Source organism: Musa acuminata, chromosome BXJ3-8, assembly GCF_036884655.1.
Source record: "Musa acuminata AAA Group cultivar baxijiao chromosome BXJ3-8, Cavendish_Baxijiao_AAA, whole genome shotgun sequence".
In the NCBI taxonomy this organism is placed as follows: Eukaryota; Viridiplantae; Streptophyta; class Magnoliopsida; order Zingiberales; family Musaceae; genus Musa; species Musa acuminata.
Genome location: NC_088356.1, coordinates 2,286,432 through 2,314,121, shown reverse-complemented (window position 1 = coordinate 2,314,121; position 27,690 = coordinate 2,286,432). Strand labels below are relative to the sequence as shown.

The window sequence follows — 27,690 nt, the reverse complement described above, 5'->3', positions numbered from 1 at the left end:
CTATTTGCTTGGGTTCACGTGGGCGATGTCAAAATATGCTCTATCAAGATTAATCATTCCTATTTAACACAGTATTCTCTAATAAGGATAATAAGATTCTAATTTTATAAAATTGTATCATATTAACATATCTTAACACATAATATCACGGACTCAATTAGAATTGTTTAAGTCGGACTCAATTAGAATTGTTTAAGTCGTGAGATACATTTACGGTAAAGTTACGAACTTAGCTAAGTTATCTAAGTCATGAAACACCCTTACGCCAACTCTTCGGACTTAGCTGGAATTGCCTAAATAATGAGGCGTTCTTGTAACATATGCATCCATAAAGGATCAGCTTAGTTACAACCTTGTATAGGTCTCGAAGGACCTATAAAATAAAAAATAGATTAATTTGAAAATGAACGACGGACAAATTTCGACGTCTCGCGAAGAGGGAAGCTTCACAAGTAACTCTTGCTGGTGGAAGATTATAGGAGTTATCGTTCTTTTGGGGTCTTTGACTTTTAACTCCTTTCTCTATCGAAGCTATGTTTCTTCGGGCTTGAATTAATGAGTAAATTTCTTAAATAATAATAATAATAATAAACAACCTACCAACCTTTTTTATACGTCCACCAACCTCCCTTCTCCCCTCGAAGCCAATTGCAACGACACCCCCACATCGCACCACCACCAACCAAACGCGCAGACTCCTCTGTTGCCATTCCCAAGCCCCATCACCACCACCCAAAAACTAGAAAGCCCACTTCTTTGTCTCCCGATCTTCCACCACCATGGCGGCCTCTTCCCTCATCCACCCATCTTCCTCCCCTCTCCTCCTTCGCCGTCGTGCCCTCCTCGTACGCCGCCGGCCTGCCGTGGCCCCCATCCGAGCCCTCTCAGTCCCCGCCGCCCTCGCCCAGGACGACCTCAAAAAGCTTGCCGCCGTCAGGGCCGTCGAGTACGTCAGCAGCGGCATGGTCCTCGGCCTCGGGACCGGCTCCACCGCCGCCTTCGTGGTCGCCGAGATCGGGGCCCTCCTCTCCTCTGGCAAGCTCAGCGACATCGTCGGCGTGCCGACGTCCAAGCGCACCTATGAGCAGGCTCTGTCCCTGGGGATCCCGCTCTCCACTCTCGATGCCCACCCGCGGATCGATCTCGCGATCGACGGCGCCGATGAGGTCGATTCCTTGCTCCGCTTTTGCTCTTTTTTGTCTTCTGCGGTAGAAAGTTGAGATTTTTAGCTTTTTTATTGTGCTTTGTTGACTACGCTTGAGTAGCATTGACCTTTTCCCTATAGTAAACATATACTGGAACTCTGCCTCCTCTTGTATTGGAAAAAAACCAACAGAGATGACGACTCCTTTGTAAGAATTTTAGACTTTTAGCATTTCTGTTATATCCTTTTCTTCTTCTAAAGCTTCTGGTTTATCAATTTGCTGGGTATTGTTAATGCTTAGGAAACGATCCAATGAATCAATCTCAGATATTTTTTTTAATCTTTAAACTTGCAGAAACAATTGGGTCTCTGAGTTATCTGATCGCATGCATCAAGATGAATAACTGTAATTCTTTGTGCGGGACTCCGATTAGTCATTGCTGTCAATGGAATTCAATGGCAGAAAAAGACCCATGTACCTGCCCCTAAAATGTTGGAATTAGGGGCTCATTTTTGTTATTGGCTAAGAGCAATAAGCATGATCACAATCATGGATATGGCCAATCAGTTATTGATTGCTTCAAGTCGGAAGAAAAATATTTTCTGACCATTAGTGGTATCAAAACTTTTACTCGTGAAAATTTGACTTAGATCCTATTGTTAGACAATGTTCCATTCCTTGTAACATGTGACAAAGGACATTAACAATTCCATTCAATAACCTGGTAAAATTTCTTTTGGCTTCTAGCTGTTCTCTTTGCATAGACCATAGATTATATAGACTTAGATGACTATATGACTGGTTTCTTCGTTTGAGTTTTACAGACTGTGATTTGGAATTGTAACAGGTTGATCCAGATCTTAATCTTGTAAAAGGACGCGGAGGGGCTCTGCTTCGTGAGAAGATGGTTGAGGCAGCATCTGATAAGTTTGTTGTGGTGGCGGACGAGACAAAACTTGTTACTGGATTGGGTGGAAGTGGACTAGCAATGCCAGTGGAAGTAGTGCAGTTCTGCTGGAAGTATAACCAGATAAGGTTGCAGGAATTATTCGAAGGAGAAGGATGTGAAGCTAAGCTTCGGTTGGATGGTAATGGCAAGCCTTATGTGACGGATAATTCAAACTATATCGTCGATTTATACTTCAAGACACCTATTAAAGATGCAACAGCAGCAGGAAAAGAGATTTCATCATTTGAAGGGGTTGTAGAGCATGGGTTGTTTTTGGACATGGCAACCGCTGTTATAATTGCAGGGAAGGATGGGGTGACTGTGACCGCAAAATAAGTTCATTCCACAGGATGCAGTGTCCTAAATTGACCTATCTTGCATTTCTCCGATGTGGAATTAATTATATAGCAGAGTGTTGGGCAACAGATAAAGACTATGTTTTATCATTTCTTTCAGTCAATTCTCTTTTTACTGAAATCAAACATTAGAAACAAACAGGCTTTGCTACAAATATATGAACTGAGTGTAGGATGTGTGTATTCTCATTCTTCTGATGAACACAAAGGGATGAGAAAAGGGACCATATTTATGCTTATATCTTTTGTCCTCTGAAGCATTGAAGAATTTGTATCTATCTTTTCCCTCTCTTAGATTATTCTTTCCTCTTGTCAACAACTTTAGTTGGACTGATGCCGATGATTCACTAAATACTCAATTTTTTTTATAATTAGGTGTCTTGATTTCCAAACTAAGGCAGTGTAGGCTACTGATGCACTAACAGAAAGTTGCTTCTCGTAAAAGCAAAGTAACATCATACATTATAGAGTATGCCTCTGTACAGCTTGCTTGAGGATATTCTGCATGGTTATTTGAGATATCATTTTCTCATGTTGGGCTGCTAATTTTGTTCTATTCTTATTAGTGCAAATTATTACATGCCTTTTTGAGACATTGACCGCACAGGAAATTTTGTTATTCTTCAGCTACTGCACCTACACATGAGGAGGGAGATCGAAGACATCTCAATCCAAACCCTTAGCTTACCCTCAAGCTTTTTGGTCCTGAACTTTCAGTTTTTTGAGCTCCCTTTTGTTCTACTTATCTCATGCATGGACAGAGAATGACTTCAGATTAGTACATGGAAAATTGCTTTTCTTTGGTTTTGCTTATCTTATGCATGGGCTGCTAATTTTGTTCTTTTCTTGTCAATGCAAATTAGGACACATTTGAGACAGAATGCACAGAGGAAAGATTGTTAGTCTTCATCTATCACATACAGATGCGGATGGATCTCAAATAAGTGAAATCCTAAGCGTAACTTTTGTCAGGAATTCTGAGTTGTTGAACTTTCTCTTTTATTTAGTTTTTCTTTGCTTATTTCATGCCTGGAAAGAAGGGATTCAAGCAATGGACTGGTGTTTAGCAAGAGCTACCTCCATTAGATATGTGCTACCATAGAGGTTTATCATTCTAGGCATTCCTGATGACCTCAAGGGTTGTCACATTTCACAAATACTGTGTAGCAGGCATTCATGTACTTGCTTGTTTCATGCAATTGAATCTGCAGCATTTTTTCTTTCTACAAAGAAATTGTTGGTAACTGTCTGCTTTAAAATTAGGTGGTCTAGTTGGATCTGTTGTTGCTGTCTTGTTTAGTGAAGCAGCCATTCTTAGGCAGATAGATCACTCTTGTGCTTCCCATAGGTGAAGGTGCCTCAATCATAACATTCCATGAACAATGAAGTCCCAATTTACATTTTGTAGACAAGCAACAGGAGAGCCATTCAGAATTCAGCTTAGCAGACCAACTTGCTACTTTCTCAAACATGAATTAGGATGTGCAGAGTAATCAGAACTTGCAGTCTCATAACAATGCCATTGTTAAACCTGAACCTTCATCCAAGCAGGACAAAAGGTTGTACACAGGCAACGGGAGAACCATTTAGAATTCAGCTGAGCATACCAACTTGGTAGTTTCCCAAACATGAATCGGGCTGTGCTGAGGCATCAGAGCCTGCAGTCTCATAACAAACAATAGTAAAAGTGTAAAACAAAAATCATAAAGTCTCATCACAAGCAACAATGGCATTATTCTGAACTACACTTCATTCAAGCAGGGCAAAAGGTGGCACACAAGCAACAGGAGAACCATTTAGCATTCAACTCAGCAGACCAACTTGCTGCTTTCTCAAACATGAACCAGGATGTGCATCAAACATGAGAGTTAGCAAACATGCTGGAGTCTCATAACGACAAATTATACTTCATTCAAGCAGGGGAATATGTTGTTGATGCCATCACGACAAATGATAACAAAAATAAGTCGACAGTTTGCTATCATCAAAGTAAAATGACTATATCTTAGCTTGTACCACATCTATGAGGATGCATAACTAGTAGTTCCACAATTATACAAGCACCTGCACCTGAAAATTTTATCCATTGCCATAATACACTTGTCAACAGGAGAAGATGGTAAAGAGGCTCTTGTAACATTTGAGTATCAAGCTAATCTCGAGGCTAGTACATGCATTGTTCGAAAGAGAATCAGCAGCTAATCTCAAGCTAAATTGTCAGCCTACCAAGCTACTTCATATCACAAAACTGATTCAACAATTTTAAAATCTAGTATCAAAGAGTATGGTATATGAGCATCTTAAGATGGGTTTCTATGCAAAAGACACTAGGCCTAATATATTGAGTTACAGTATGGTTTCTTTGAAGCTCTTGGTCAGCCATATTGCAGTTTCTCGGGGGGAGACTTTGCCAGGACCAAATGGCTTCAGTAAGACCCCCAACTCGTCATACCTCTCCTGTTGTAACAGCTGGGCACTGAATTCCAGCAGTCCCTCCAAGGCCTCCGCCCGCTGCTGGTATGATGAGGTGTCAAACCTCCGCTGCCTTGATTCTGATGATCCCCGGCTTGAAGCATCTGCGGCTGTCGGATTCCGATCTGAAGAATCACTCCCATTATCACCTTCCACTCGGAAGATTTGGATCGTGCATTTATCCTTGGTGATTGAACGATCTCCATAGTGTGGAGTGGCTGAAGAAGAGCCATGAGCTGAAGAAAGTTTACGAATAGATAATAGGGGTTCTTCGTATGAGGCTAATGGAAATTCTGCAATTCTATCTATTCGAGGGGAGTTGACAGACACATCAGGGGATTCCACTCGGCGGAGACTGCCGAGACTTGATTTTGGACGAGTTTCAAATGTTGGTAAAGGAAGAGATGCTCTTCGAGTGGTTTGACCAATTCTATCTGATGGAGTTTGCGATGCAAACTGCATAAGTAAAAGTAGCACTTGTGAGAGCAGTCATAAATGAAATAGCATACCTACAAGCAGTGTCCACCGCATAAAACTAGTCATAAAGCCTGTAATCCAGATATCTAGTCATATAATTTAGAGCATTTCAACTAGCCAAAACATTATACAGATTACAGAGAGCTCATGTGTGAATACCACCGACAGTGAACTTACCCTAAAGAGACATGATCAAGAAAACACAGCTAAACTGACCGATAGTTATCATAACAACAAAAGCATTAAATTTAATCCTTCCTCGAAAAGAGATCACAAAAATTAGTTCTGACACATTTCTCCCATCAACATGGAACACTGAAAACGTATGCGCTTACTGAGGCAGTATATACAGAAAAGGGGTGCTTGATTTGATGTGTCTCTTCAATGTTCCATGTGAAATGTCTCAAAAGTTTTAAACTTCTAACAATCAGGTTTAGAAAAAGAATGTTCTATATTTGAGAAATCAAAGGTGAAAGTTTCTTAGTAAAAGAATACTAACATTATGCTTAATGGTAATGAACATATGAGCAGGTGTACTTGGCCATACCGATTCACGCTTCGGTCCAGTATGTGATGCCTTTGAGGACTCTACTCGTGTCCTTGGAGTTGTGAAGTTTTTAGTAGGCGTGTGTCTTGGTGTCTTCAGGATATTTGAGTACTTCCCATCGATTGCTTTGTCAATACCTATCTCCCCAACTTGACTGCTGCCAGTTGAAAGGTTCCTTACCCTTTGGTTCAGATAATTAGGAAAATCTTTAACAGTCTGAGTTGAACTGAGGGAGTACTGCTCCACAGTCTTGTTCAGTTTTAAGATTCTCTCATTGCCGAAAGATTTTCGTTTCTCCTTATGCACCGAATCATCTGCATCATCCTGAAATCTGATTTTTCTGATGTGATTGGTTGTAATATGGTGGATAGGGAGCATATTCCGCATAGGGCTAGACTTTAGGTTGACTTGAAGCACATAAGGTTGAAGATGTGGATGCTTGAGCAGTTCTGCAGCCTGTTGATATGAACAACCACATGAACTCTACACGTTTAGGAAGATATATGGTAACAAAAACTACTTATAGCATCATAAAGTGTCAAAGAAGCTTTCGGCACTTGAATATAATGTCTCTATAGACATACACTTGGCCTATGTTCAGGGCTTTTTCTTAGCATGCTTCTAATGAGTCCCCTGCTGCACAGAGTAATAAAGATTTGTCAAGATAATCAATCTTTGGATCTACTATTGACACAAAAAGAATCTGGAAAAGACAAGAATAACAAGGGCATACAATGGACCAGAGTATGAACTTGGTAAAGGAGCCACTATGGACTTGTTAATTTTGTTTATCAAAGCCTGCATATCCTGCATAACAACAAAACATAGGAAAAGATCAAGATAGGAGACAAAATTACACTAATAATGTCAGATATAAGTTGCATAATATATTTATCAATTAAATATAAGAAACAAAGAATAACCATTTTCGTATCTCAATAGTTAAATCAGACAAATTGTAGCTTAAATGTATGCATTTTAAGCTACAATCAGGTTTTAGTGCACAATCCAGATCAAAATTTAAATACAGTATCTTTTTAACAGATTAACAGATGACAGGGGTAATATTTTGACTGTAGTTTTTTAAAAATTAACTTGAAAATACTTAGGGTTGAGATACAGAAAGGTATTCTTTCAGAAAATTACAAACAATGTCCCCATGTAATAACTGTGTATCCTGGAATATATTCATAAGCATGTCTATGTTTTGGACAAATGACACTCGTTTTACATGTCATGTACAAGCAACACGATTTTTTTTTCACCAAAACAAGCAAAAGTTCAATTCAACACACATCAAGGAAGAGTTATGACCTAAACTGGACAAGAGAACATGAGATCCATATGATGAAGTTTTGTTGTTCTATCTCCTTTTTCCACCTAGCAGAACTTTTCTTTTTACATGAAGCATCACCAAGAGAGAGCATTGTCGTAAGTTATGAAATGATTAAGTGATAGGGAACTATCCATTTAAACATGTCCAAGAGTAAATGAATTCGTTGTTCAGTGACAGACAAAATCATATGTAATAACAGAGAAGAGAGCTCCTGTTACTTAGAGTTGAATCTTAAAGCCCAGTTGATTATCCAATTTACTGAAACTTACAAAAGCTTTGAATGTGGGCTTGAGGGCAGTCATCTCATAGATACAACAGCCTGGATAATTAAGAAACTTTATGTGAAAAACCATGTAGTTTGGGAATGATGAAAATGGCATCTTTGTGACCCCAATGAGATAGACTTTACCTAGAGACCAGATATCAGACTTAGAGCCATAAGGTATATCAGCAAGAAGTTCTGGACACATATAACTAGGAGTTCCAACAACCTGCATCAGGAGCCCACAGCTCTCAGTGATAAGAAATGAAATGAGTCTTTTAAGATGCATTTGTTTTAATGCAGCTTCAACACTCACTGAACAAGCCAGATCATCTGAGGTTAAAATTTTAGCAAGCCCAAAATCACCTGTGGGATTATTCAATTTCATGAAACTATGCCAGGGAACGTCTTAAATTTTAAATAATCAGTAAAATGACATTCTCCACAATGAATATAATTAATTGACATAAACAATACTTACCAAGGCGTATGCTTTGATCTTTTGTGAGAAATATGTTTGAACACTAGAAAATAATATTGCAACATAATCAGTAAACATAAGCTTTGCATCTATCATATCATTATATAAAGAAGACACCCATTAGCATCAAACTGCCACTTACCTTAACATCACGGTGAAGAATGTGATTCTTATGCAGGTAATCAAGTGCCATAAGGAGCTGGACTAGCCATTTACAAAGCTTCTGCACACAGTCAATAGAAAAGAACTTGAGGATGCACAGTATAAACAAACTGCAAAATGCAAACTTTTACTTAACAAATGTATTCTAGAAGTATGCCAGAAATTTTTATCAAAATAAACAACCTCCTCGGGAAAAAGATGTCCATTGGCCTTCTTTATGGCTTCAGCCCTGTCAAACCACAGAAGAATAGATCTAAGTGTCATCAAAAGTGAATTTACAACTACCAGATCTAACTTGAAAGCACAACTTACATGTCACCTCCCTCACAATAACCTATTACGATGCATACATAGCATCCCTAAAATCAAGCAAAAACAATTAAAGCCATTACAAGAAAATAAACCAACGAGAATGAGAGTAAATGATGCCATCATAGATATAAATATGAAGAGCGCCCCACCAAAAAATAAAGGAATTTAGGAAAATATATCATATACAAGTTGAGAGTGGAAATCTAGCTATAACAAGATGATGTATTTTGCATTCACAAACCTTGAGCATGAATGATAAAAATACGACAATCAACACATTTACTGATAAGATGATCAGAAATTGGTACTAAGTTACCGATTTAAACATCATAAGAATCAAACTCTTTCTTATTGAAGTAATCATTAATTCATTATCTCCTGAATATTTGATAAAAAAAAAGTCAGAAAAATGGATAGCTCTGAGAATAAACTCTGCAAATTCCTATATTGACATGTTTGCCACAAAAGTTCTTGAGGTGTATATACAGGCATCCTGTGCATCACAACATGGTATAAATGTATCACTAAATTTATTGTTATACGGTACTGTCAGTAGAACAAATTCTTCCAAACCTTAACCATCTCAGACATCACAAGCGATCAGAAAAAGCAATTCCTTTTTTTTTCCATTTCTGGCATTACTTAGGATTGGAGAGCTAACTAGGGTAAGGCATGGGATAAGGCAGGTGATTGTGGGACCATCAATCGGGTCTCCTGGCACTTACTAAACTTTCAAATTAGCTGCCTTAGCCATGGTTAATTGAAGAGGAAAGTAGAATTCAACCAGATATGACAGCAATAGCCACATGACAAGATCCAAATGAGTTTTAGATGGATAATTGGAGCGTCATAAAGTTGCTTTCAAGAATATCATTATACGAGAGAATAATCCTATGAAATGAAAGAAGGTATATAACATAAATCATATATGAAAACTTATGTTTGCTCAAATATTTTCTAGGATTTTAAAATTGCAAACCAAATGCAACTAAGAATTCATGTAGTACTGAGATATTCCTGTTATGACATAGAAAGGAGAAAATAGAATAGCAGATTTCATGTGCACCATTATTTAGGTCAGAGGAGGAACTTACGAACCTTTTCAACCCAGGAATCTCTGTATTCCACAATAAATGGATTTTGTACTTTAGAAATAAGCTCCATCTGCAAGTTTGAGAAAGATAAGCAAGGGAATAAAAGTACAAGATACTCACCAACTTTTCACAACTCATGTAGCATATAAGTGAAAATGTGAAATTGCAAACAAACGCCACATAAATGCATAACAACAGACTGAAATCACCGTTATTATCATCTGATCTAATCCTTCTTTCTTTCGCATCAAACATGGAGCCAGCAATATAGTGCAATTCTTACTCAAGTAGGCCAACACCATTGTAAAGGTAAGTATAGGGGAAAAAGGAACTTTGCCACAATGTGTGTCTAGTGCAACAAGAATTAGTCCTATCTCAGGGATGAAAAAGAAAATCCCAAATTTGTACAATGAAGATGTTAAATGTCTAAAAGAGAAAAAGAAAGCCAAGGTGAAAATGGATACATAAAAATCAATTAGCTAGAAGAATTTTGAAATGTGGACGTAGCAAAGATGACCACCTCCTGGTGGGCAGACCGCCGGGTCCTGTCGGTCTGGCGAGCTAGACGGATCTTTTTCAAGACATACCTGCCACCACATTCAGGAAAAGGAGTAAACACGAGGAGACAGGAGAAAAAACGGAACAAAGAACTGAAACAGGAAATGGACGGATCAGTGGCTTTCCTCACCTTTTGTTCTCAACCTTATGCCGCACCAGTAGAGCTGACCCAAATGCCCCTTTCCCTATCTGCTCCAAAACCTCATACTGCTCCATTTTAGAACCCTAGCTCGCCCAACCTATTTCCAGAAACAATTCTGCACAAGCCACAACAAAATCACTATAAAACATTTCTCCTCAATTTCTTAACGGGATTTCACCAGAAAAAGGAACTAATTTAATGTGGGTTAGGACCACAGGCACAACAAAAGCAGAGATTTCGACAGCAACAAAACCGAATGCACATCATTTTCTTGCGCTTTTTCCCCCTCTCGGTAAAGAGAGTCGCCCAAACCAAATGCATCTCAGGAGGAGCAAAAAATCAACATCTTAAATGAGGGTTTTGCCGAGAATCAGAGGGAAGCTGCTGGGGATTCGAACCAGGGAGAGCTTGATGTAAGAACAAGGCAGAACACGCATTGGGATGCTCAGAACTTCACTGTCCCGGGCGCGGATCGACGCTAGATCTCAGTCAAGAACTCGCATTCGTAGCTGGAATCTCGCGAGAGACGGGGGCACGAGCTCCTCACTCTCCCTTCTTCTTCGTAGTCATCTTCTTCTCCTCCTCCTCCTCGTGCTCCCCATTTGAGGCTCGAATCACATTGTACAGTACTAGGGAGAGAGAGAGAGAGCGAGAGGCGGCAAGGTGTGCTAAAAGAAGAAGATGATTGCGGATTTCAAAGTCTCTCTCTCTCTCTCTCTCACTCACTCTCTCTCTCTGTGTGCTGCTGCTTTTTGCTTTGCTTTATTTTGGCAACCCTTTTCTTTTCGGTGCAACAACACAGAAGACAAAGAGGTCTCTCCTCAGGGAGAGGGGAAGGGAACAGTGGTGGGAAGAACTGTTGAGGGACGCGAGGAAGAAGAAAAATGACCACGTACACAAGGCCATCGACCAACGCAATAGCCCTGCCAATCACGAACAGTCACGACCTCAATATCACCAGGGACCCACTTTCTAAGTATACGAGGCTTGTTCTAGTTGGATATCTGTCGTGCGGCGTGCCGTGGGGTTAACGCGCACGAAACGCCCACGAGGGACGAAATGACTCCGCATGCACGCGGACACGCGAACCGTAACCAGTCCAGTCACTGGCCGCCACGACCTACGCCGACACCAGGTAATATTCCCACGAACCACGTGGCTTCTTCCACTTGGACCTCTTACCGTGTTTCATGTTGTTGTACTCAACCCGAACGAGCCCTACGTCTACCAGCTTCCACCACCAGCCTAATCTACCCACCGATGGAAGACTATGCGTGGGTCCCTTTACCACAGGACCGGTACGTCAGGAGACACATCAAGCGGGTAGATTAAGTTTTTTATTTCCGGAGATCTAACACGATCCTTTTTCCCCTACCCACCTGAATCGGCACCCCTGTCGTTTACTTCTCACGGAGATCTCTGGGGCCCACCACGGAGGCCGCGGATCCCTCCAGTAACCTGGAGGGTAGACAACCGAGTAAAGTCAGTTGGGAGTTGGACCGTGGAATAGGGAAAAGGCAGGACACGTCACTGTTCGAGGCCACGGCTTTAGCTCGGACAAACAAGCAAGAAGAGAGAGTGGGTTTGAGCATTGAAGTCATATTATATTGTTCTTCTCGCCCATTATTTCTTATTGGCTTCTTGTCTTGTTGCGAAGGGGGGTATTATTAGGACACCACGCCTCCTCCTCATAAAGCTCTTAAAGACTTTTTGTATGGAAGCGCTCGGAGGAGATGATGAAATAGGAAACAGCATGGGAAGAAAATATTAACTTTGCTTCTTGGAATATAAGTTCGGAATTGCATAAATATAACGATATAATAATCCTTTATCAGCGATTGTCGATCCAAAATCAACCAATCCACCTTAAAATAACCCACTAGTAAGCACCCGATTACTAAGGACATGACGATCAGCTTCATATATGGAATTTAATGTGTTATACAACTATTCAAACAATTTATGATATATTTTCGATGTTCTCGTTAAAGCCTTTTAATACTATAATTTTAATTGTTATCTGAATACAATAGAAGAGTTCAAGTTTTTAGCCTAATCTTTCGATTCTATCAATTGATAGTCATCTTGATTATCTTTGACTCGAATAAATCTCTTAAAATATATATATATAACCTAAGAAAATATAAAACAAATAATATATATATATATATATATAGACTAGTTTCGAGTTGATCAGTCTTATTCGAATCAAATCTTATCCTAACGAAACTCAAATTCCCCTAATTCAGTTTTTGACTTTATTTTTTCTTTGATAAAAAAATACACTAATTAATTAAGAAAATTAAAATTAAAATTATTTTAATAATAATTAAAACTTTAATGAATTATTTATCTAACAATAAAATATAAATTCTAAAACTACAATATCATAAAATTGAACTTAAAGCATGAATGTCATGAAATTTATATAGATTCAATCAAGAACAACATAGATTAAATATTAGAAACTATGCACAAATAACAAAATTTTAATATTAGGAATCATGCGTTAACAATGCAATTCTAGTTCTAGAAATCATAAATAAACAAAAACATTTCAATAATAACAAATAACTAACGAGGGAGAGATAATGAACAAACCTCTCTCTCCAAAATAAAATATTCCTCGTTCGTGAAGAGCTCTCTTAGGGTCACTGTTGATAAACGAGTGAGAGGCTTGTTCGTCAATAAATAGGAAAGAACGAATGGTTCCTTTTAAAAAAACAAATAATTTGATTTCAGAATTAATTAATTATTTTTTTTAATTTATTCCAAACTTGTTTGCACTAATATGGTTATAGATTTCAATTGATAACACATGAAAGGAAATATATTAATTAATTAAGGCAAAACCCTAATGGTAGAAATTTAATTTTGCAAAATGAATTAAAATAAAATATTAAGGGGTTACAACAATATATATATATATATATATATATATATATATATATATATATATATATATATATATATATATATATATATATATATATATATATATATATATATATATAATCATTGTAAGCCGGTTGTTGTTAGATAACGAATGAAACAGAAGTCGAGACTCTTCTTCCATGACCGGACCTCCTGTGGAACTTTATAGACTCCTCTCTTCCATGGCCACCACCTGTGGAATCGAAGCCAATTAGTAAGACTTTGGATACCTTCTATCTATGATTCATGGGGTGCACGAAAAGCTGTTTTCAGTCCAAATCATGTCGTTCCATGCCCCGACATTTGCAGCTCAATTCATTACCGAGAACTTTGTGGCTTATTTTGCAGCACAAGCATCAAAACAACAAACACATGGTCTGCAGCTCCTGACCGTGAGACGTTCCGTTCCTCCATGTGATCGTGTCTGTCCTGCGTCTTCTCAAACCAAACACATCACGTTCACTTGTCATCTCTGCTCGACCCACTGGAACCTGCAAAAGATTTACTAGCAAAAAAAGAATGATGGACAATCTCAGCTGGAGCTGCAGGGAATAATACTGTGCAACGGGCTTCGAGAGCTTGTTATCTTCTGCTGTGTATGTTTGCCTGCCATGCAAGTAATTTTCCCACAGGCGGCGATCAGTTGATGCTGCACTGGACTGCAAGTTGATAGAAAGAGAGAGGGAAAAGTAAAACTAGAAGAAGATAATGTGTTTGTCATCGTTACGAACACCTGCCAGGAGATAAAAAGGAACTCCACAAACAGGATCTAACCTTTGACACCTTAGTCAAGTCAACCTCATGCAACGAAAAAAAGGACTGACATTGCTTACGACCCCATGGAGTAGGCAAAACCTCATTATTCCACATCATTGTGCCCTGCCAATATGATGATACCAATGCTTGCAGGTATCAGTTTGGTCTGGTGGAGCCCCCAACTCATGGTTGATTCTTTCTTTGTCTATTATCTTGATGGATGACAAGGAAGCACAACGCAGTGCGCGAGGTGAAGGTCATGTACATCAGATCTGATCTCTTGTAACCACTGCTAATGTAATGTCCCTGTGGAAGTTCCTACAGCATCAGGCATTCACTCGCAAGGGATACTAGAATACAATCCTGTAAGAAAAGCATACATATTTCTGAAAAGATCTTACATGTAGAGTCAAAGATGAGCTTTCTTGTGTTGGCTCAATAAAACTTCGTTAAGGAACATCATTGCTCACAAAAAGCTTCATATGTGATGCACAAGCAGGACAACCACATCCAACATATTTGAATGATTCATTAGTTGTCTCAAAAATAGTTGTATAACGAAAGACCTCATGACAACACTCTCGATTATTAGGTATTCTACTTGTCCCCTCGGCCGAACATCCCTCCCATTCCACCCATATCTTTGGATCCCATTTGCTTCATCAAGCTCTGTAGACCACCCATGCCGCCAATCTGCTTCAGCATTTGAGGAGGTAGGACCTTGCTCATCTGCTGCGCATTCATATTCCGAGACAGCGCACTCATTTCACCTTTCTTGGGGATCTTGAGCCCCTTCATCTTGCTCCAAATCTTCGCTAGACGCTTGTATTCCTCCAGCATTTCTGTGACGTCCCTGACTGACCTGCCTGAACCCCTCGCAATCCGCATTATACGGGACTCATTCATCAATTTAGGATTTGTACTGTCCAGCTCTGGATTCCAGAAAAAAGGCAATTCGACTATATCATCCGACTACATTAAAATCTTTCCAGCAGTGGATAAAATTAAGGGACACGTTACCTGCATTCGTCATGGAATCCATCATCGTCATATAACGCTTGATTTTTGCTTGACTTTCCTTTTCATGACCTTTAGGCATCAATTCTGCACTAAATCCAGGTAGCATAGAGAACACCTGCATGCAATATCACGTTCATCATTAAATGATAAAAAATATATGTAAAAAAAAAGGCATATAGTGAAATAGGAAGGTACAACAAAACAACTGCTGAGCTGCAAAAAACAGTCCAATACAAGAAAATATAATGACACAGTGAAACAGAATAGTTAATCTTAACTAGTCAAGCTTAAAAAGTTGAATCAAATCTTATGACATGTAGAAGCTACAGTGCCAAAGGTAAATTCTAATTTTGGTCAATCATAAAGCAAGTAGTAAATGGCTGTTGTTTAAAATGGTAAAAATATACTAGATGGAAGGCAACTCAACTATTCAAAACAAAAATAACAACCTGGCCTATAGGACCCATTTTGAGAATGTTTTGAAACTGTTCATACATCAGTCGCAAAGTAAAACTTCCTTCAGAAAGCTTCTGTAAAAGCTCAGGTTGTTGATCGGTGGGTACAACTTCATGAATTTTATCCATGAAACCAGACCAGTCACCCATTCCTAGACAAATGGCAAAAAGAATGAACATTACTACATAATGATAGTTATAAGCAGCAAAGATTGTGTAGATGGTTATAGCAATATAGCTCACCTAAAAGACGGCTTACAAATGGTTTTACATCGAACACTTCAAACTCCTCCATGTGCTCCCCCGTTCCAATAAATATGACTGGGCTTTTAGTGGCTGCAACTCTGCAGTCAAACCAAGTAGAAATATTCATTAATTTTTAACAAAATGATGGAGCTTAAAATGTAAGTTGCTAGCTCCTAACTGAAGCCGAAGAACTGCTACAACATCTCACATAAAAGCAAAAGAGCAAGAAACCTTGATATATGACGACCATTGCAAGGGTGATACAGACACATATGAATGCAATACTCAAACAATGAAGATGATGAAACAAGAAATGAAACTGATGAATGTCAATTTGATGGGTTTTCTCCTATGTATTGTCACTTTCAGGCATCTATAAACTGACTGACATGTCTGAGAATTGAAAACATCTGAACAACTAAACGCATGCCTGCCACAGACAACAGCTGGTCCAAATATACAAGCACAATAAGAAACGTACAAACAAAACATACGTCTAGATCAGTATATCTAAATGGTAAAATTGATAGTGGCAATTATTATACTGCATGCAACAGATACAAGTCATTCAAGTACAGTAATAGAAGTGCAAACAAAACATACTTCTACATAGCTATACCTAAAGATAAACTTTAATTTCTGCCCATGTTCAATAGAACTAGTGTCACAGTTATGGTTCTACAACTACCTCTCCATCATATGTTATATGCTAGAAACAAATGCGACACTGTAAAGAGTATGGTTCAATTGTTGCATGGATGTATTTCAAAAATTTGCCCAGTGAAGGTACATCACAAAACAACCAAAGTTGCCTGCAAGAAGGTATGACATGCTCAGAAATAAAAAAATATTAGAGTTGATCTTGCAAAATTATATTTCAAACATTAATGAAATTGAAATAGACTCACGCACTAAGCGCGCCACCTCCTTTTGCATGACCATCCATTTTTGTGATAATCACAGCTCCAACTGCTACACTTTGTTTGAAGGCTTGTGCTTGGTCAAATGCTGCTTGACCAATACTGCTGTCCATGACAAATATTATAAGATCGGGTTTCTGTGAGAGAGCAAAAATTATTAATCAACTTCCATTATGCAGTAAGTCTGTAGTTGAAATATGATTGGAAAGAACAGCATATCTACCGTTGCTTCTGAGACTTGACGCATTTCTTCAAACAGAGCAGCTTCCTGTTTGTGTCGCCCACTTGTGTCCACAATAATCAAATCACGGTTTTCTTTCTTAAACGTTTCAACGCCTTCAACAGCTATTTTTACAGGATCTGATTCCATGTAACTGCAGCAGAAATTGATCAAAGTGAACATTAAAGATGTTGTCAAGGGACCTTTTCATACAGATAGAAGAATAGAAGGCTTCTTTTACTTTAATGAGAAAAAAATAACTGGTTCGAAACACAAAGAATCAAGAAGCACATTAGGCACTGCAACATGGAAAAAAGAAGAAACTGTACAAAACTAATTAGATTCACAACATACAAATAAAAGTGTGGTACAGTAGAATATTGCAGTCATAGGTCTTCAGCCAAAATCTTCACCTGTGATGCTGGATTAAATTTTTTGCCAGCTAGACTTTGTAATTATGGAGTTTGTGAACATGCTTATGAAGTAGATAAAATGTACCACATCAATAGAAAATAAATTCTATTAAATTGTATTGGCACATGTACGTTGGATTATGATGCATTTCAAGGTGACTGACTGAAAAGGGAGATAAAAGTCAGATACAGGGACAAGTATAAAAAATTAAATTAAATTAAATATTCACTACTCCAATAGGGCAAGACAAGTATGAGTGGAAGCAGGTGGGAAAATATCTGTTCAAGTATGTTTCTGTTCTAAGTGAGTTTGGATAAGCTTCCATGAATACATATCAGTCACACATCTAAATTCATCTTAGAAATTTATTATTCAAGATAACTCCAGATATAAGTATGGATTTGGGGTGAACTCTATCTGTAACCAGACATCGAAATTGTTATACAAAGTACTAAAATTACCTATACATTACTAGAAAGGGTGGTTATTTCATTGGTTTATGTCGCATCAACCATTTTGTTTTTCTAGAAACACCTTATTTTCTTGTCCTAATTCTTCATTTTCTACTTATATTTGCTTTTGATCCACCTATCCAGGAAATATAATTGATGAATTTGAGTTAGTGACTTTGGAATTTACAGCTCCACAACAACATCTTCAAAGCCGTAAGTCCCAACTATTTGAGATCGTCTACATGGATCTTTTGCTGCCAAAGCATGCAAAGGTGACGAACGAAGGCAATGGAAGAGGTTGCCATCAGTGGTAGACAAAGCTACTACAACAACAGACAAAGTTATAGTGGTGGAAGAGGTTTAGGGTTTAAACGAGTTACAGAGGCGGACGAGATGCAGCGACGGACGAGTTGCAGCGACGGCAGCTGAGCTGCAGCGGCAAATGAGATTGAACAAGGTTGCCGACGACGACTGGCAGAGCGAATAAAGGCGATAGATGTAGTTTCTTCACCTTTGTTTTCTTTTATTGGGTCGGGCGAGGGAGGGGGTTGGACTATGTCGGTTCGATTGAACCAACTTATAAGTCCAATTGAACCAACGATTGAACTCGAGTCCCAAAGTTGGCTCGGGTGCTCACCCAACGCACCTGGCGCCTGGGCTCAGGTGAGCGCCCGAGTAGTGCTTCATTGAAGCGTTGCGCCTAGGGGTTCTACAAGGTGCTCGGGCGCTTGCCTAGGCACTCGAGGTCTCGCCTCACTCGAGTGTCTAGGCGAGTGCCCGAGTGTCTTTTGAAAACACTGATCTCTCTTCATATCATTAATATTAATTATTTCACCTATCCTAACTACCGCATCCTAAGGTCTCCTAAGCACATGCACATATCATTTTAAACGATTTCTCTCATCTCATACTCTATTGAAATGATACCTAGTTGTTCACGAATAAAAGTATTATTTCCTATCTTTCCTAATAACTCCATACAACCATCTCAACACTCTCATCTTGGTAACACAAACTTTTTTGTATATATTGTTTCTTAATTGTTCAACACTTATGATCCATAAAGCATTGTTAGTCTCACAACTGTCTTATAAATTTTTTCTTTAAATCTCAAAGGTATCCGATAATCACATAAGATTGCTGATGCCCCTCGTCATTTTAACCATCATGTTTTTACTCTGAATAATATTTTCATCAATCTCTCCATCTTATTGAATAATTAATCCAAGATACCTAAAACTTTTACTTAAATGGACTTTTTGTCAATCCAACTTAATTATATTCTCCTATCTATTCTTAGAATTACTAAAATTATATTTTATATATTCAATTTTAATCCTACTTAATCTAAAACCTTAAGTTTCCAAGGTTTGACTCCACGGTTTAAGTTTATAATTAATTCCAATTAGGCTCTCATCAACAAATAACATACATTAGGGAAGTCTATCATGCAAGTGACGTGTAACTCTATAAGTTCATCCATTATCAATGTGAAAAAGTAGGGACTTAATGTAAATCCTTGATGTAATCCTATGGTAATAGGAAACTCACTAAACACTCCCCATGATTTTAACTAGTAGCTACATTATCATATATATCTTTAATAACATCAATATAATTAGTGGATACACTTTTTTTTTTCTAAAATCCACCATAATAAATCTCTAGGAATCCTATCATAGGCTTTCTCTAAGTCAACAAAAACCATTTGCAAATCCTTCTTTTTCTACCTATACTTTTTCGTTAATTGTCTTAGTAAATAAATAGCTTCTATGGCTGATCTTCTAGGCAAAAAATCAAATTGATTTTCAGATTTATTTGTTTCAAACCTTATCCTACTTTCGATAACATATCATACATATTTTTAGTAATATCAATATAATAACAAAGTGGAATTTACAGCTAACATATATAATTCATGCAGTATTCAGATCCATATCCATCCAAACAAAAATAATTATAAAGTTCAATTTCCATCTAAACATTCATATCCTTTGATAAAAAGATATTAATTTTCCAACATTTTTAATTGTCTTGCCTCTAAATGTGAGTTCATTCAAATTAAAGTTACCACTAAAGCTGAGAAAGACCAATAAAGACTTAACAAGAAACAATAAGAAAGATGTTATGGCTTTGATTTATCAAGTCCCAATACCCAGAAGAGATCTCATCTTTGAAAAAAAATCCATTTATCTAACCTTAAATAATTGGGAAGAATTAGTTGTTATTTTTGTTATTACCAATGATGATGTTATATGGAAAAAAAATCCATTTATCCAACCTTAAATAATTGGGAAGAATTAGTTGTTATTTTTGTTATTACTGATGATGATGATGTTATTTCAGGTTATCTACAACAAGTTACCACATACATTGGGAAAAGTCCATGGTCATAAGCCATAAGAGACTGACATAACAAAGATCATTAGCATTAAACAAACTCGAGGATGAGATGAGATGATATAAATTGGCAAGGAAACTAATTTGGAAAACACTTATCTACATATGGGTGCTCACTCCATAACATTGTTCAAGACTAAATTGTTTTAACTTTTAACATCATAATCTGTTCTCTTATTCACAATTTTCTCATCTTCAAGCATTAAATCTCGTATCCTAATGGTTTGACTATCTTGAGTTGACAGCATATCTTATGCAACCAGTAGAACTAGTATACCGTTTCTTTTCTGTTACTTGATCTATTGTATTGTAACCATTTTTTCACTTTGGAAACCATATCTCAACTGATTTATAAAAGCCGCAGCATAGAACCTTCATTCCTAAGCATTGTAAACTTTGAAGTTCACCATTTGATTCTGTGCTAAAAGGAAAGAGCACAATTGTTTGAAACAATGTAATCAGGCAAACTTCACATGAAAAATTCCATTACACTCCTCACTTATATGGAGACAACATGGATCAAGAATTTAATCCCCATATCATTTCACCTGTACAAGGTGAAACATTATGTTCCAATCATTTCATGCAATGCAGAATTAGCTTGTTTTGCTGATCTATAAATTAACTCTGAACAAAGCTCTCTTGACCAGGCTTTCTAAGTCAAATCACAGATCAAACCAATCTGGTTGTGAGAGATCTTAGATCTTTGATAAACTCAACATTAGGATTTCTCTGCTGGCGAGTCATGCCAAATCACCACCAGAGACAAATTTTGTCCTCTCCAGGTTTTTTTGTTCTTTTTTATGTTTGCTTTCTTTCTTGTTCTGGCAGCTTACAAACTGAGATGCAGGAAATGACATGATTAGACAGTCTGGCAGCCAACCAGCATCCCTTGCTGCTGGAGCTTCAGTCCTTAATAATGCACAACATTGTCAATTATGCTAACCATATCCAATAGATATCTCTCAACAAGTCAAACTGTAGCAAGGTTACTTGATGAAAAGATCATAACATAGTGAGACTGCAATTAAGAGGATATCTAAGTAACAGGATACCTTCCATAATAAGGAATTTTGGTTTTTGTTGCATTTTGCTTTAACTGATCAAAAGCACCAGCTCTAAATGTATCAGCACAAACTAAGGCAGGCTTCCATCCCTTCTTTTGATGATAATATGCATATTTGGTGCAAGTTGTGGTTTTTCCAGAACCTGTACATAGAAAAGAACAAGCAAAGTGAGCCAGTGAAATAAGTTATGGTATTGCAACCTACACTTGGTTGAAGAAACAAAAATGAACCGAAGACATTTCTTAATCAGAAGAATGGTAAAGACATGAGGTAAGCTTACTTTACATGCACACAATACAATTTCCACAGAAGGACTCAACTAAGGTACCACATTCATGGTACTTCGATTTAGGCATGCAATTAAAAAGAGGACGAAGACTTACTCAAGAACTTGAGCCAAGGTTTTGAATATCGTACCATATCAATGTACCAATCAGCTATCGGTATGGTACATACCGAGCTATACCAAGTTGTACCGAGCGTATTGACACATAGTACACTAAGATGTATCGATGTACCATCCATACCGGTGCTTTAATGGACCGATACATACCGCCTATACCGAGCAGTACGGTACGATATTGCAAACTATGACTTGAGCACCAATTGAGATTTTTCTCATTTCAAGTTACCTATGGGATGAGATTAAGTACATTTTGACTTGGAAGACATTGATAACTGCTCTCTCTGTTTTTCTTCACATTTTTTGGATGAGATTAAGATGATATCAGGATAACAAAATTAATGATGTTGATGATCATTGAAATTAATGGAGTCTTTGGTTATGTTACTTTTGTTATTAGATTTGACAAATTGAGTGTTCTAATGATTTATAAATAATAAAATTTATGTAATTTTGAGGTTTTGATGTTGAATCTTTTAAACATGAAATGATATGAAACTCATATTATTCAAATTTTATTCTATTCATTGTCTTTATGCTTAATTATATATATATATATATATATGAGTGGTAAGTGCCTAGTTTTTCTCCGCCGAGCATGTAGAGCCTCAAGCATTTTGGAACCTTAGTGCATCTAGTGCCTTGACGACACTACAACTAATGATGATAAGTACCAGTATCAAATGTATATGTGTCTCAAACTACATATGCTTTTGGTTGGTCTGTTATCAGTCACGCTATTGTCATTTCTTTTAAATTTTAGATTATCCTGCCTTTTTTCTTTGCTGTCTTTAAGTCTTTGAAGAAGATTAACTAACTTTCCAACATAGTTGATCATTTTGATGATACAAATGCCTATGTGGATTTCATACCTTGTAGACCTACGAACATTACCACACTGGTCTTCCCCTTCTTGGGGGTAAAAGAAGGTTTTCCAGGATCCAACATTTTGCAGAGTTCATTGAATACAGCCTGAGGAAAAGACAACAGACAATTTTATTAAACACAACATAATAAGCAAAAGGTTTGAAAAAGGGAAATCACATACCAACAAATCAAAGAATTTTTAGTGAGCTTCAAACAATATAATATTTTTAAGCAACAATGGTTTTAAGACAATCACACTCATAAGAAATAGAAGTCAAAACATCAAATTACTGATTCAGTTCAACTGCAGTGGTAAGGTGGTTCTCAAACTACAAAATAGGAAAACATTAATCTTGAGAAGGAAAAAATATAAGAAACCAAATGTTTATTACCAAGGAGGTAATAGTGTGAATGCCTCCAAAAATAGAAGAATTAAGGAGAAAATAATATAGTTATATTACTGATGTTAGAACAAGAATAATATTCTTCAAAGTAATAGCCAGCTGATCATCACAACAGAAATTCGAGAATCCACCCTCTTTCTTTCAAAGGGAAACCTCAGTTTTCAAAAGTTCCAATAATCTGTTGTGTTAAACTACCAAAGATTCCTTTTAAAATGATTTCAGTATCCCTCAAGGGAAAGCAAAATACTCCATATACTAACTAATTTCATGCCCATTAAATCATGAGAGGTTTTTGATGCTTGGCCAAATTAAATTACAGTAAACATTATGGTCATTGCATTACCATGAATCCAGGATTCACTCTCTCAACTGTTTATAAAAATTTTATTCCTGCATTCTGAAATTTGTGCTCTGCCCCTAAAATTCTCATTTCAGCAAATATGAACAGAAGCAAAGGCATGACTCATGGGAAGTATGTAGTAAAGTAAATATTCTGCAAATCAAAAGCATGAAAGAAGACGACAAAAATATGGTTCTCAATGGTAGCCAGCTGATTTTTGTAGTGGAAGACAAGAATAATCGTTTTTCTTTCAAAGCAAATTCTTTTCTTATTCGTTCTTGAGGTTGAAAAAATCAAGTGTCTTACACTACCAGATATCCTGTTGAAAATAATTATAGTACCATGCAAGACAAAAGATGATAGATACTCCATGTGCATGGTCAATAGAAACCAATAGCATTCCAATCTGACTACCTTACACCATTAAGAGATGCACAAAGTGACTAGCATTACATTTCAAATTTCCAATGACCTTTAAGTTCTATAAAAACTCGATCCCTGTTCTCCAACATTTATGCTCTTCCCTGGAAGTCCTCTAACTCAGCAATTGTAAACAAGAGCGAAGCCATATTCTCTCGAAAGTAGTCTCTACTAACCACATTTCCGACCTTATATCATCCTTCCCAATCAGGATAGAACAAATCCAGGACAACTGGCAACTAAAAAGGCATATCTTTTATGAATTGGATTAAGAATAAGATTTTCACCATGATTACAGTACCATGTCATCACAATTAACAAACCAGTTAGAACCTAAGTCATATAACCCAAATCCTCTCAGTCATCCCCATGGACCTGCATCAATGGGCAAAACCCTACAGCATTTCATATACCCTCCTTTGCATTTTAGGGATATCTTTTTCACTCTACCATCCCACAAATCCCAATGAAAACATAGCAGCACGAAAAGGATCCGAACTCCGTTATTACAATTAAGGAATCAGAGAAAGAATTTACTTTCAAATTTTCCAAATGAATCAAACCGTGATCCCTTGAAATCAAATCCAAAATCTATGAACACTAGACCCCTTTGCACTAATAAATTATAAATGTCAGTTATTTTCGCGTCATCAACAAAGTAAGAAGCAAGAACAAACGCGTTTGAAACCCTCGCTAACCAATTCAATCCCAACAAAAAGCCGAAAGTGACTTGATCCAATCGAATCAAGAGACCGATGGAGGGACGACCTGTTGAATGATGCGGCGCTTGTTGTGGCCGGCGGCGAGGTCGTCAAGATTGACGATGCGCTTGATGTTGGCCTGCATGTCCCGGACCAGCTTGAACTGGACGTCGGACTGCAGCAGCGCGCGCGAGATCTCGTTCAGGCATTCGCTGAGCACCTTCTCATCGATAATGGTGGCGTTGCTCATCTGCTGCAACGCCCGGGCGATGCTCCCGCCGAGCTGTGCGAGCACCATCTTCGCGCCGATCCGCCTCCGCCTGCTTCCTCGATTTAGGGTTAGGGATTGGATGAGAATTGGGCTGAGAAGAGAAAAACGCCTCGAGAGGAACAAGAAAAGGGATCGGAATACCCGAAACTTTTACGAAAGGAAACCCTAAATTTATACGATTTTAAACGACGCCTTACGAGGATTGCGATAATCTTTGTGCTTTCCTTTTTGGTCCTTTTCTTTACTATTATATAGATAACACCCCTCAAGTCAGATCGCAAACGCTTATTGTTCTTGTTTTGTTATATAGACCGGAAATATGAGTCAAAGAGAAAAGAATCGAGTCAATAGTAGGTTAAATGGAGGAAATCTATCAAAAAATAAAATCATGATTAATAAAATATTAAATAATTAAAAACTATATAGGAGAGGCGAAAGGGAGGCGAGGATGATAAAGATGATAGAGCAAGAGGCCATGGGCAATTTCTTCCTTTAGGAAACAAGAGGTGCTCTAAATGAATAAATAAAAAAATAAAATTATTTTTTTTAGAAATTATCCTTATTGGCATTGAGATCTAATAATTAGATTTGTTGTATTGACGTCACTCAATTAGTGAGTGATGATAGTCTAAAACTAACCCATGTTACATGGTGGCTAGATATGTGGCCACACACATGATGATAGAGGATCTAACCCTTCGTACTAATTCTCATTCATCCAAAAAATTCAAGAGGAGCCTATTCCCACTAGCTTTTGATTGTACATCTTGCAATCATTTAATGACAATATAAGCTTAACTAAACACATTGTGACCTTCCATGGTATTGTACGACACATCGGATGTCTTAATGTGTGACATCTTCTTTACCACACTATGAAGCTTGATACAAGAGTGATATGCCCAATGAATGTGAGGCACTTTGGCAAGTTCCTTCAGTGATATTACAATTAAGGAATCAAAGAAAGAATTTATTTTATTAATAAAGCCACTTTGGTAAGTTCCTTCAGCCAATTTATCGTGAGCTTGGTCCAAATTACCTAAGTTGTGGCATTTTTGTGTTATCTGTCAATAAATGGTCCTTAATTATGACCGCACTCAAGTCTCAAAAGATTTATAAAAGAGTAAATTGATTAGTTCAAAAGCGAACGATGAATAAGCCCCGACATCTCGTGAAAAGAACAACTTTACAAACAATTAAATAAACACTTAGTATACAAAAGAGAAAATAGAGAGAAAAAAAAAGGATTGAGGCAAACGAAGACGTAAGTCCACAAATGATTACTCATCGGGTGTCGAGCATATCGGCAAGTTCTCATAGGCTTAACGTGCAAACTTGTGAATTCAATCAATACCCAATACTATCCCAAACCCTCATTCAGCTAGGTGCCATCCTCAGGGTTCTAGTGTGCTGAGATGATTGATGCTTTTCTTTACACTATAGCCTGTAGAAAATAAGTAATTACATGTGAAAACTATGTCATTTTGAGGTAATTTTGCATATTCTAGTGAGTAATCGCTTTGTAACTTACAAATTATTTCTACTTATAGTTTTCAAGCAAAGTACACAAAACTAAAATAAAACACATTGCCCAAACATATGTACAAGCAAATAAAAACGATGAATGGTCCATTGACGAAGGTGTTGCGAGTGTACAATGACTGTTCATAATGAATTAGCCAAGGAGTTTGAACAACCTTTGGTTATAAAATATGTGTCTTAAATGCATATGGGAGAAAGAGACACTCCTAAATTCATCATTTGATTCATAAATGATATATGCGACATAGTAGACGCCCATCATAAATGAGATTTTGGATGAATTTGTTAGTCATAGGTGCCCAGCAAGCCAATCACGTGAGTGATGACACGTGTGACTTGATACAGAATCTTTTTTTGCTTATTATATTTTGGCGTATATCACTTTATAACTATTGCATAAATGCATATATATATATATATATATATATATATATATATATATATATATATATATATATATATATATATATATATATATATATATATATATATATTGTGATGTCCTTGGATTTGTGCAATGGGAATCGGATCGTGATGAGATCACGATAATGAGATCGATTCACCTTTAAACACATATCCTAAATAATCTCGGTCATAGGTTACTCGAGAGGGACATCGTGATAACCGGATAGACTGGTGTGCTGTATACCCGTCCATATGATGGATGCAACTGGTCTCATAGCTGCTCGTGTAGGGACACTAGGGATAGAGTACAGGTGCTCATTGGAGAATGAGTTCACTGATTGATCTGCTTACGGAATGCTGGATGGTTGATGATGCCTTATTGTCAGACAACGATTCCGTAGTCCTAATGGTGTATATGATCCTTAGACTTGAGACACCAAGGATGTCCTGTATGAGTGCTCCACTCTTTGATATCAGACTTATAGGTTTGGCTATCCCAGATCTAGTACAGCTGGTCATTGGGAGTGGTAGTCGACCTTATGAAGGCTATTGAGTGTCACGAAGGCTATTGAGTGTCGATAGAGGATCATCCACTCTCGGCGTCATGAGAGGAATATCCCATGTGTTCTTGCTCAGACAAATCCCTGGCCAGAGTCATTCGGGTTGAGAGAGAAAGAGTTCTCCGGGAGAATCCGATTAGAGCGAGACTCGAGTAGAAACCGTATGGGTCTGATAGCACCATGCTCGATATACGGTCTCTGGGATATTAGATGGATGAGGGACTATAGGTATACGGTAACTGAGGACAGACAGGTCCAATGGATTGGATTCCCCTGTATCGTCTGGGGATTACGGCGTAGTGGCCTAGTACGTCCGTAGTCGATGAGTCAAGTGAATTATTACAGAGATAATAATTCACTGAGTTAGAAGGAGTTCTGACAGGTATGACTCACGGCCAGCTCGATATTGGGCCTAGAGGGTCACACACATATGGTAGGCATTGCGATGAGTAGAGGTTCTGATATGAGATATCCGACGGAGCCCTTATCTTATTGGATGCAGATCCAATACCCACTAGGGGAGGACCCATTAGGGTTTGACACGGGACCTCTATAAATAGGAGGGATTTAGAGCCTCATAAGCTAGAGTCTTTGCTTGCC

At 37.7% G+C, this 27,690-nt stretch overlaps 3 protein-coding genes across 3 annotated transcripts; 1 reads left to right on the top strand and 2 right to left on the bottom strand.

The window, feature by feature from the left end:
* Nucleotides 1-640: 640 nt before the first annotated feature.
* LOC135644053 (probable ribose-5-phosphate isomerase 3, chloroplastic) lies at nt 641-2,689 on the top strand. The gene is made up of 2 exons (XM_065161442.1): nt 641-1,166; nt 1,993-2,689. Exons 1-2 carry the CDS (start codon nt 780-782, stop codon nt 2,428-2,430), a joined length of 825 nt encoding a protein of 274 aa, XP_065017514.1. The 5' UTR covers nt 641-779; the 3' UTR covers nt 2,431-2,689.
* Nucleotides 2,690-4,515: 1,826 nt separating this feature from the next.
* On the bottom strand, nt 4,516-11,134 carry LOC135644062 (serine/threonine-protein kinase Nek2-like). Its single transcript, XM_065161468.1, has 15 exons — nt 10,692-11,134; nt 10,282-10,408; nt 10,114-10,180; nt 9,598-9,663; nt 8,500-8,546; nt 8,371-8,416; nt 8,168-8,248; nt 8,026-8,068; nt 7,861-7,910; nt 7,692-7,773; nt 7,552-7,601; nt 6,680-6,753; nt 6,531-6,582; nt 5,947-6,402; nt 4,516-5,378 (listed from the first exon to the last, which is right to left on the bottom strand). The coding sequence occupies exons 2-15, from the start codon at nt 10,365-10,367 to the stop codon at nt 4,797-4,799; spliced, it is 1,782 nt and encodes a 593-aa protein (XP_065017540.1). The 5' UTR covers nt 10,368-10,408; nt 10,692-11,134; the 3' UTR covers nt 4,516-4,796.
* A 3,215-nt stretch (nt 11,135-14,349) lies between these two features.
* Nucleotides 14,350-24,770, bottom strand: LOC135643985 (signal recognition particle subunit SRP54 2). The gene is made up of 9 exons (XM_065161319.1): nt 24,380-24,770; nt 22,453-22,552; nt 21,166-21,319; nt 16,848-16,998; nt 16,613-16,761; nt 15,702-15,802; nt 15,453-15,610; nt 15,004-15,118; nt 14,350-14,915 (listed from the first exon to the last, which is right to left on the bottom strand). The coding sequence occupies exons 1-9, from the start codon at nt 24,608-24,610 to the stop codon at nt 14,581-14,583; spliced, it is 1,494 nt and encodes a 497-aa protein (XP_065017391.1). The 5' UTR covers nt 24,611-24,770; the 3' UTR covers nt 14,350-14,580.
* Nucleotides 24,771-27,690: the final 2,920 nt, after the last annotated feature.

Coding starts and splice junctions, on each gene's coding strand:
- LOC135644053 (XM_065161442.1), top strand. CDS start 780: ATGGCGGCCTCTTCCCTCATCCACCCATCTTCCTCCCCTCTCCTCCTT. Junction 1,167..1,992: donor CGATCGACGGCGCCGATGAG/GTCGATTCCTTG, acceptor GAATTGTAACAG/GTTGATCCAGATCTTAATCT.
- LOC135644062 (XM_065161468.1), bottom strand. CDS start 10,367: ATGGAGCAGTATGAGGTTTTGGAGCAGATAGGGAAAGGGGCATTTGGG. Junction 7,774..7,860: donor CAGATGATCTGGCTTGTTCA/GTGAGTGTTGAA, acceptor CTCCTGATGCAG/GTTGTTGGAACTCCTAGTTA. Junction 7,602..7,691: donor GTCTGATATCTGGTCTCTAG/GTAAAGTCTATC, acceptor TTAATTATCCAG/GCTGTTGTATCTATGAGATG.
- LOC135643985 (XM_065161319.1), bottom strand. CDS start 24,610: ATGGTGCTCGCACAGCTCGGCGGGAGCATCGCCCGGGCGTTGCAGCAG. Junction 22,553..24,379: donor AGCGCCGCATCATTCAACAG/GTCGTCCCTCCA, acceptor TCTTTTCCTCAG/GCTGTATTCAATGAACTCTG. Junction 16,999..21,165: donor AAAATTCCTTATTATGGAAG/GTATCCTGTTAC, acceptor TTTCTGCTGCAG/TTACATGGAATCAGATCCTG.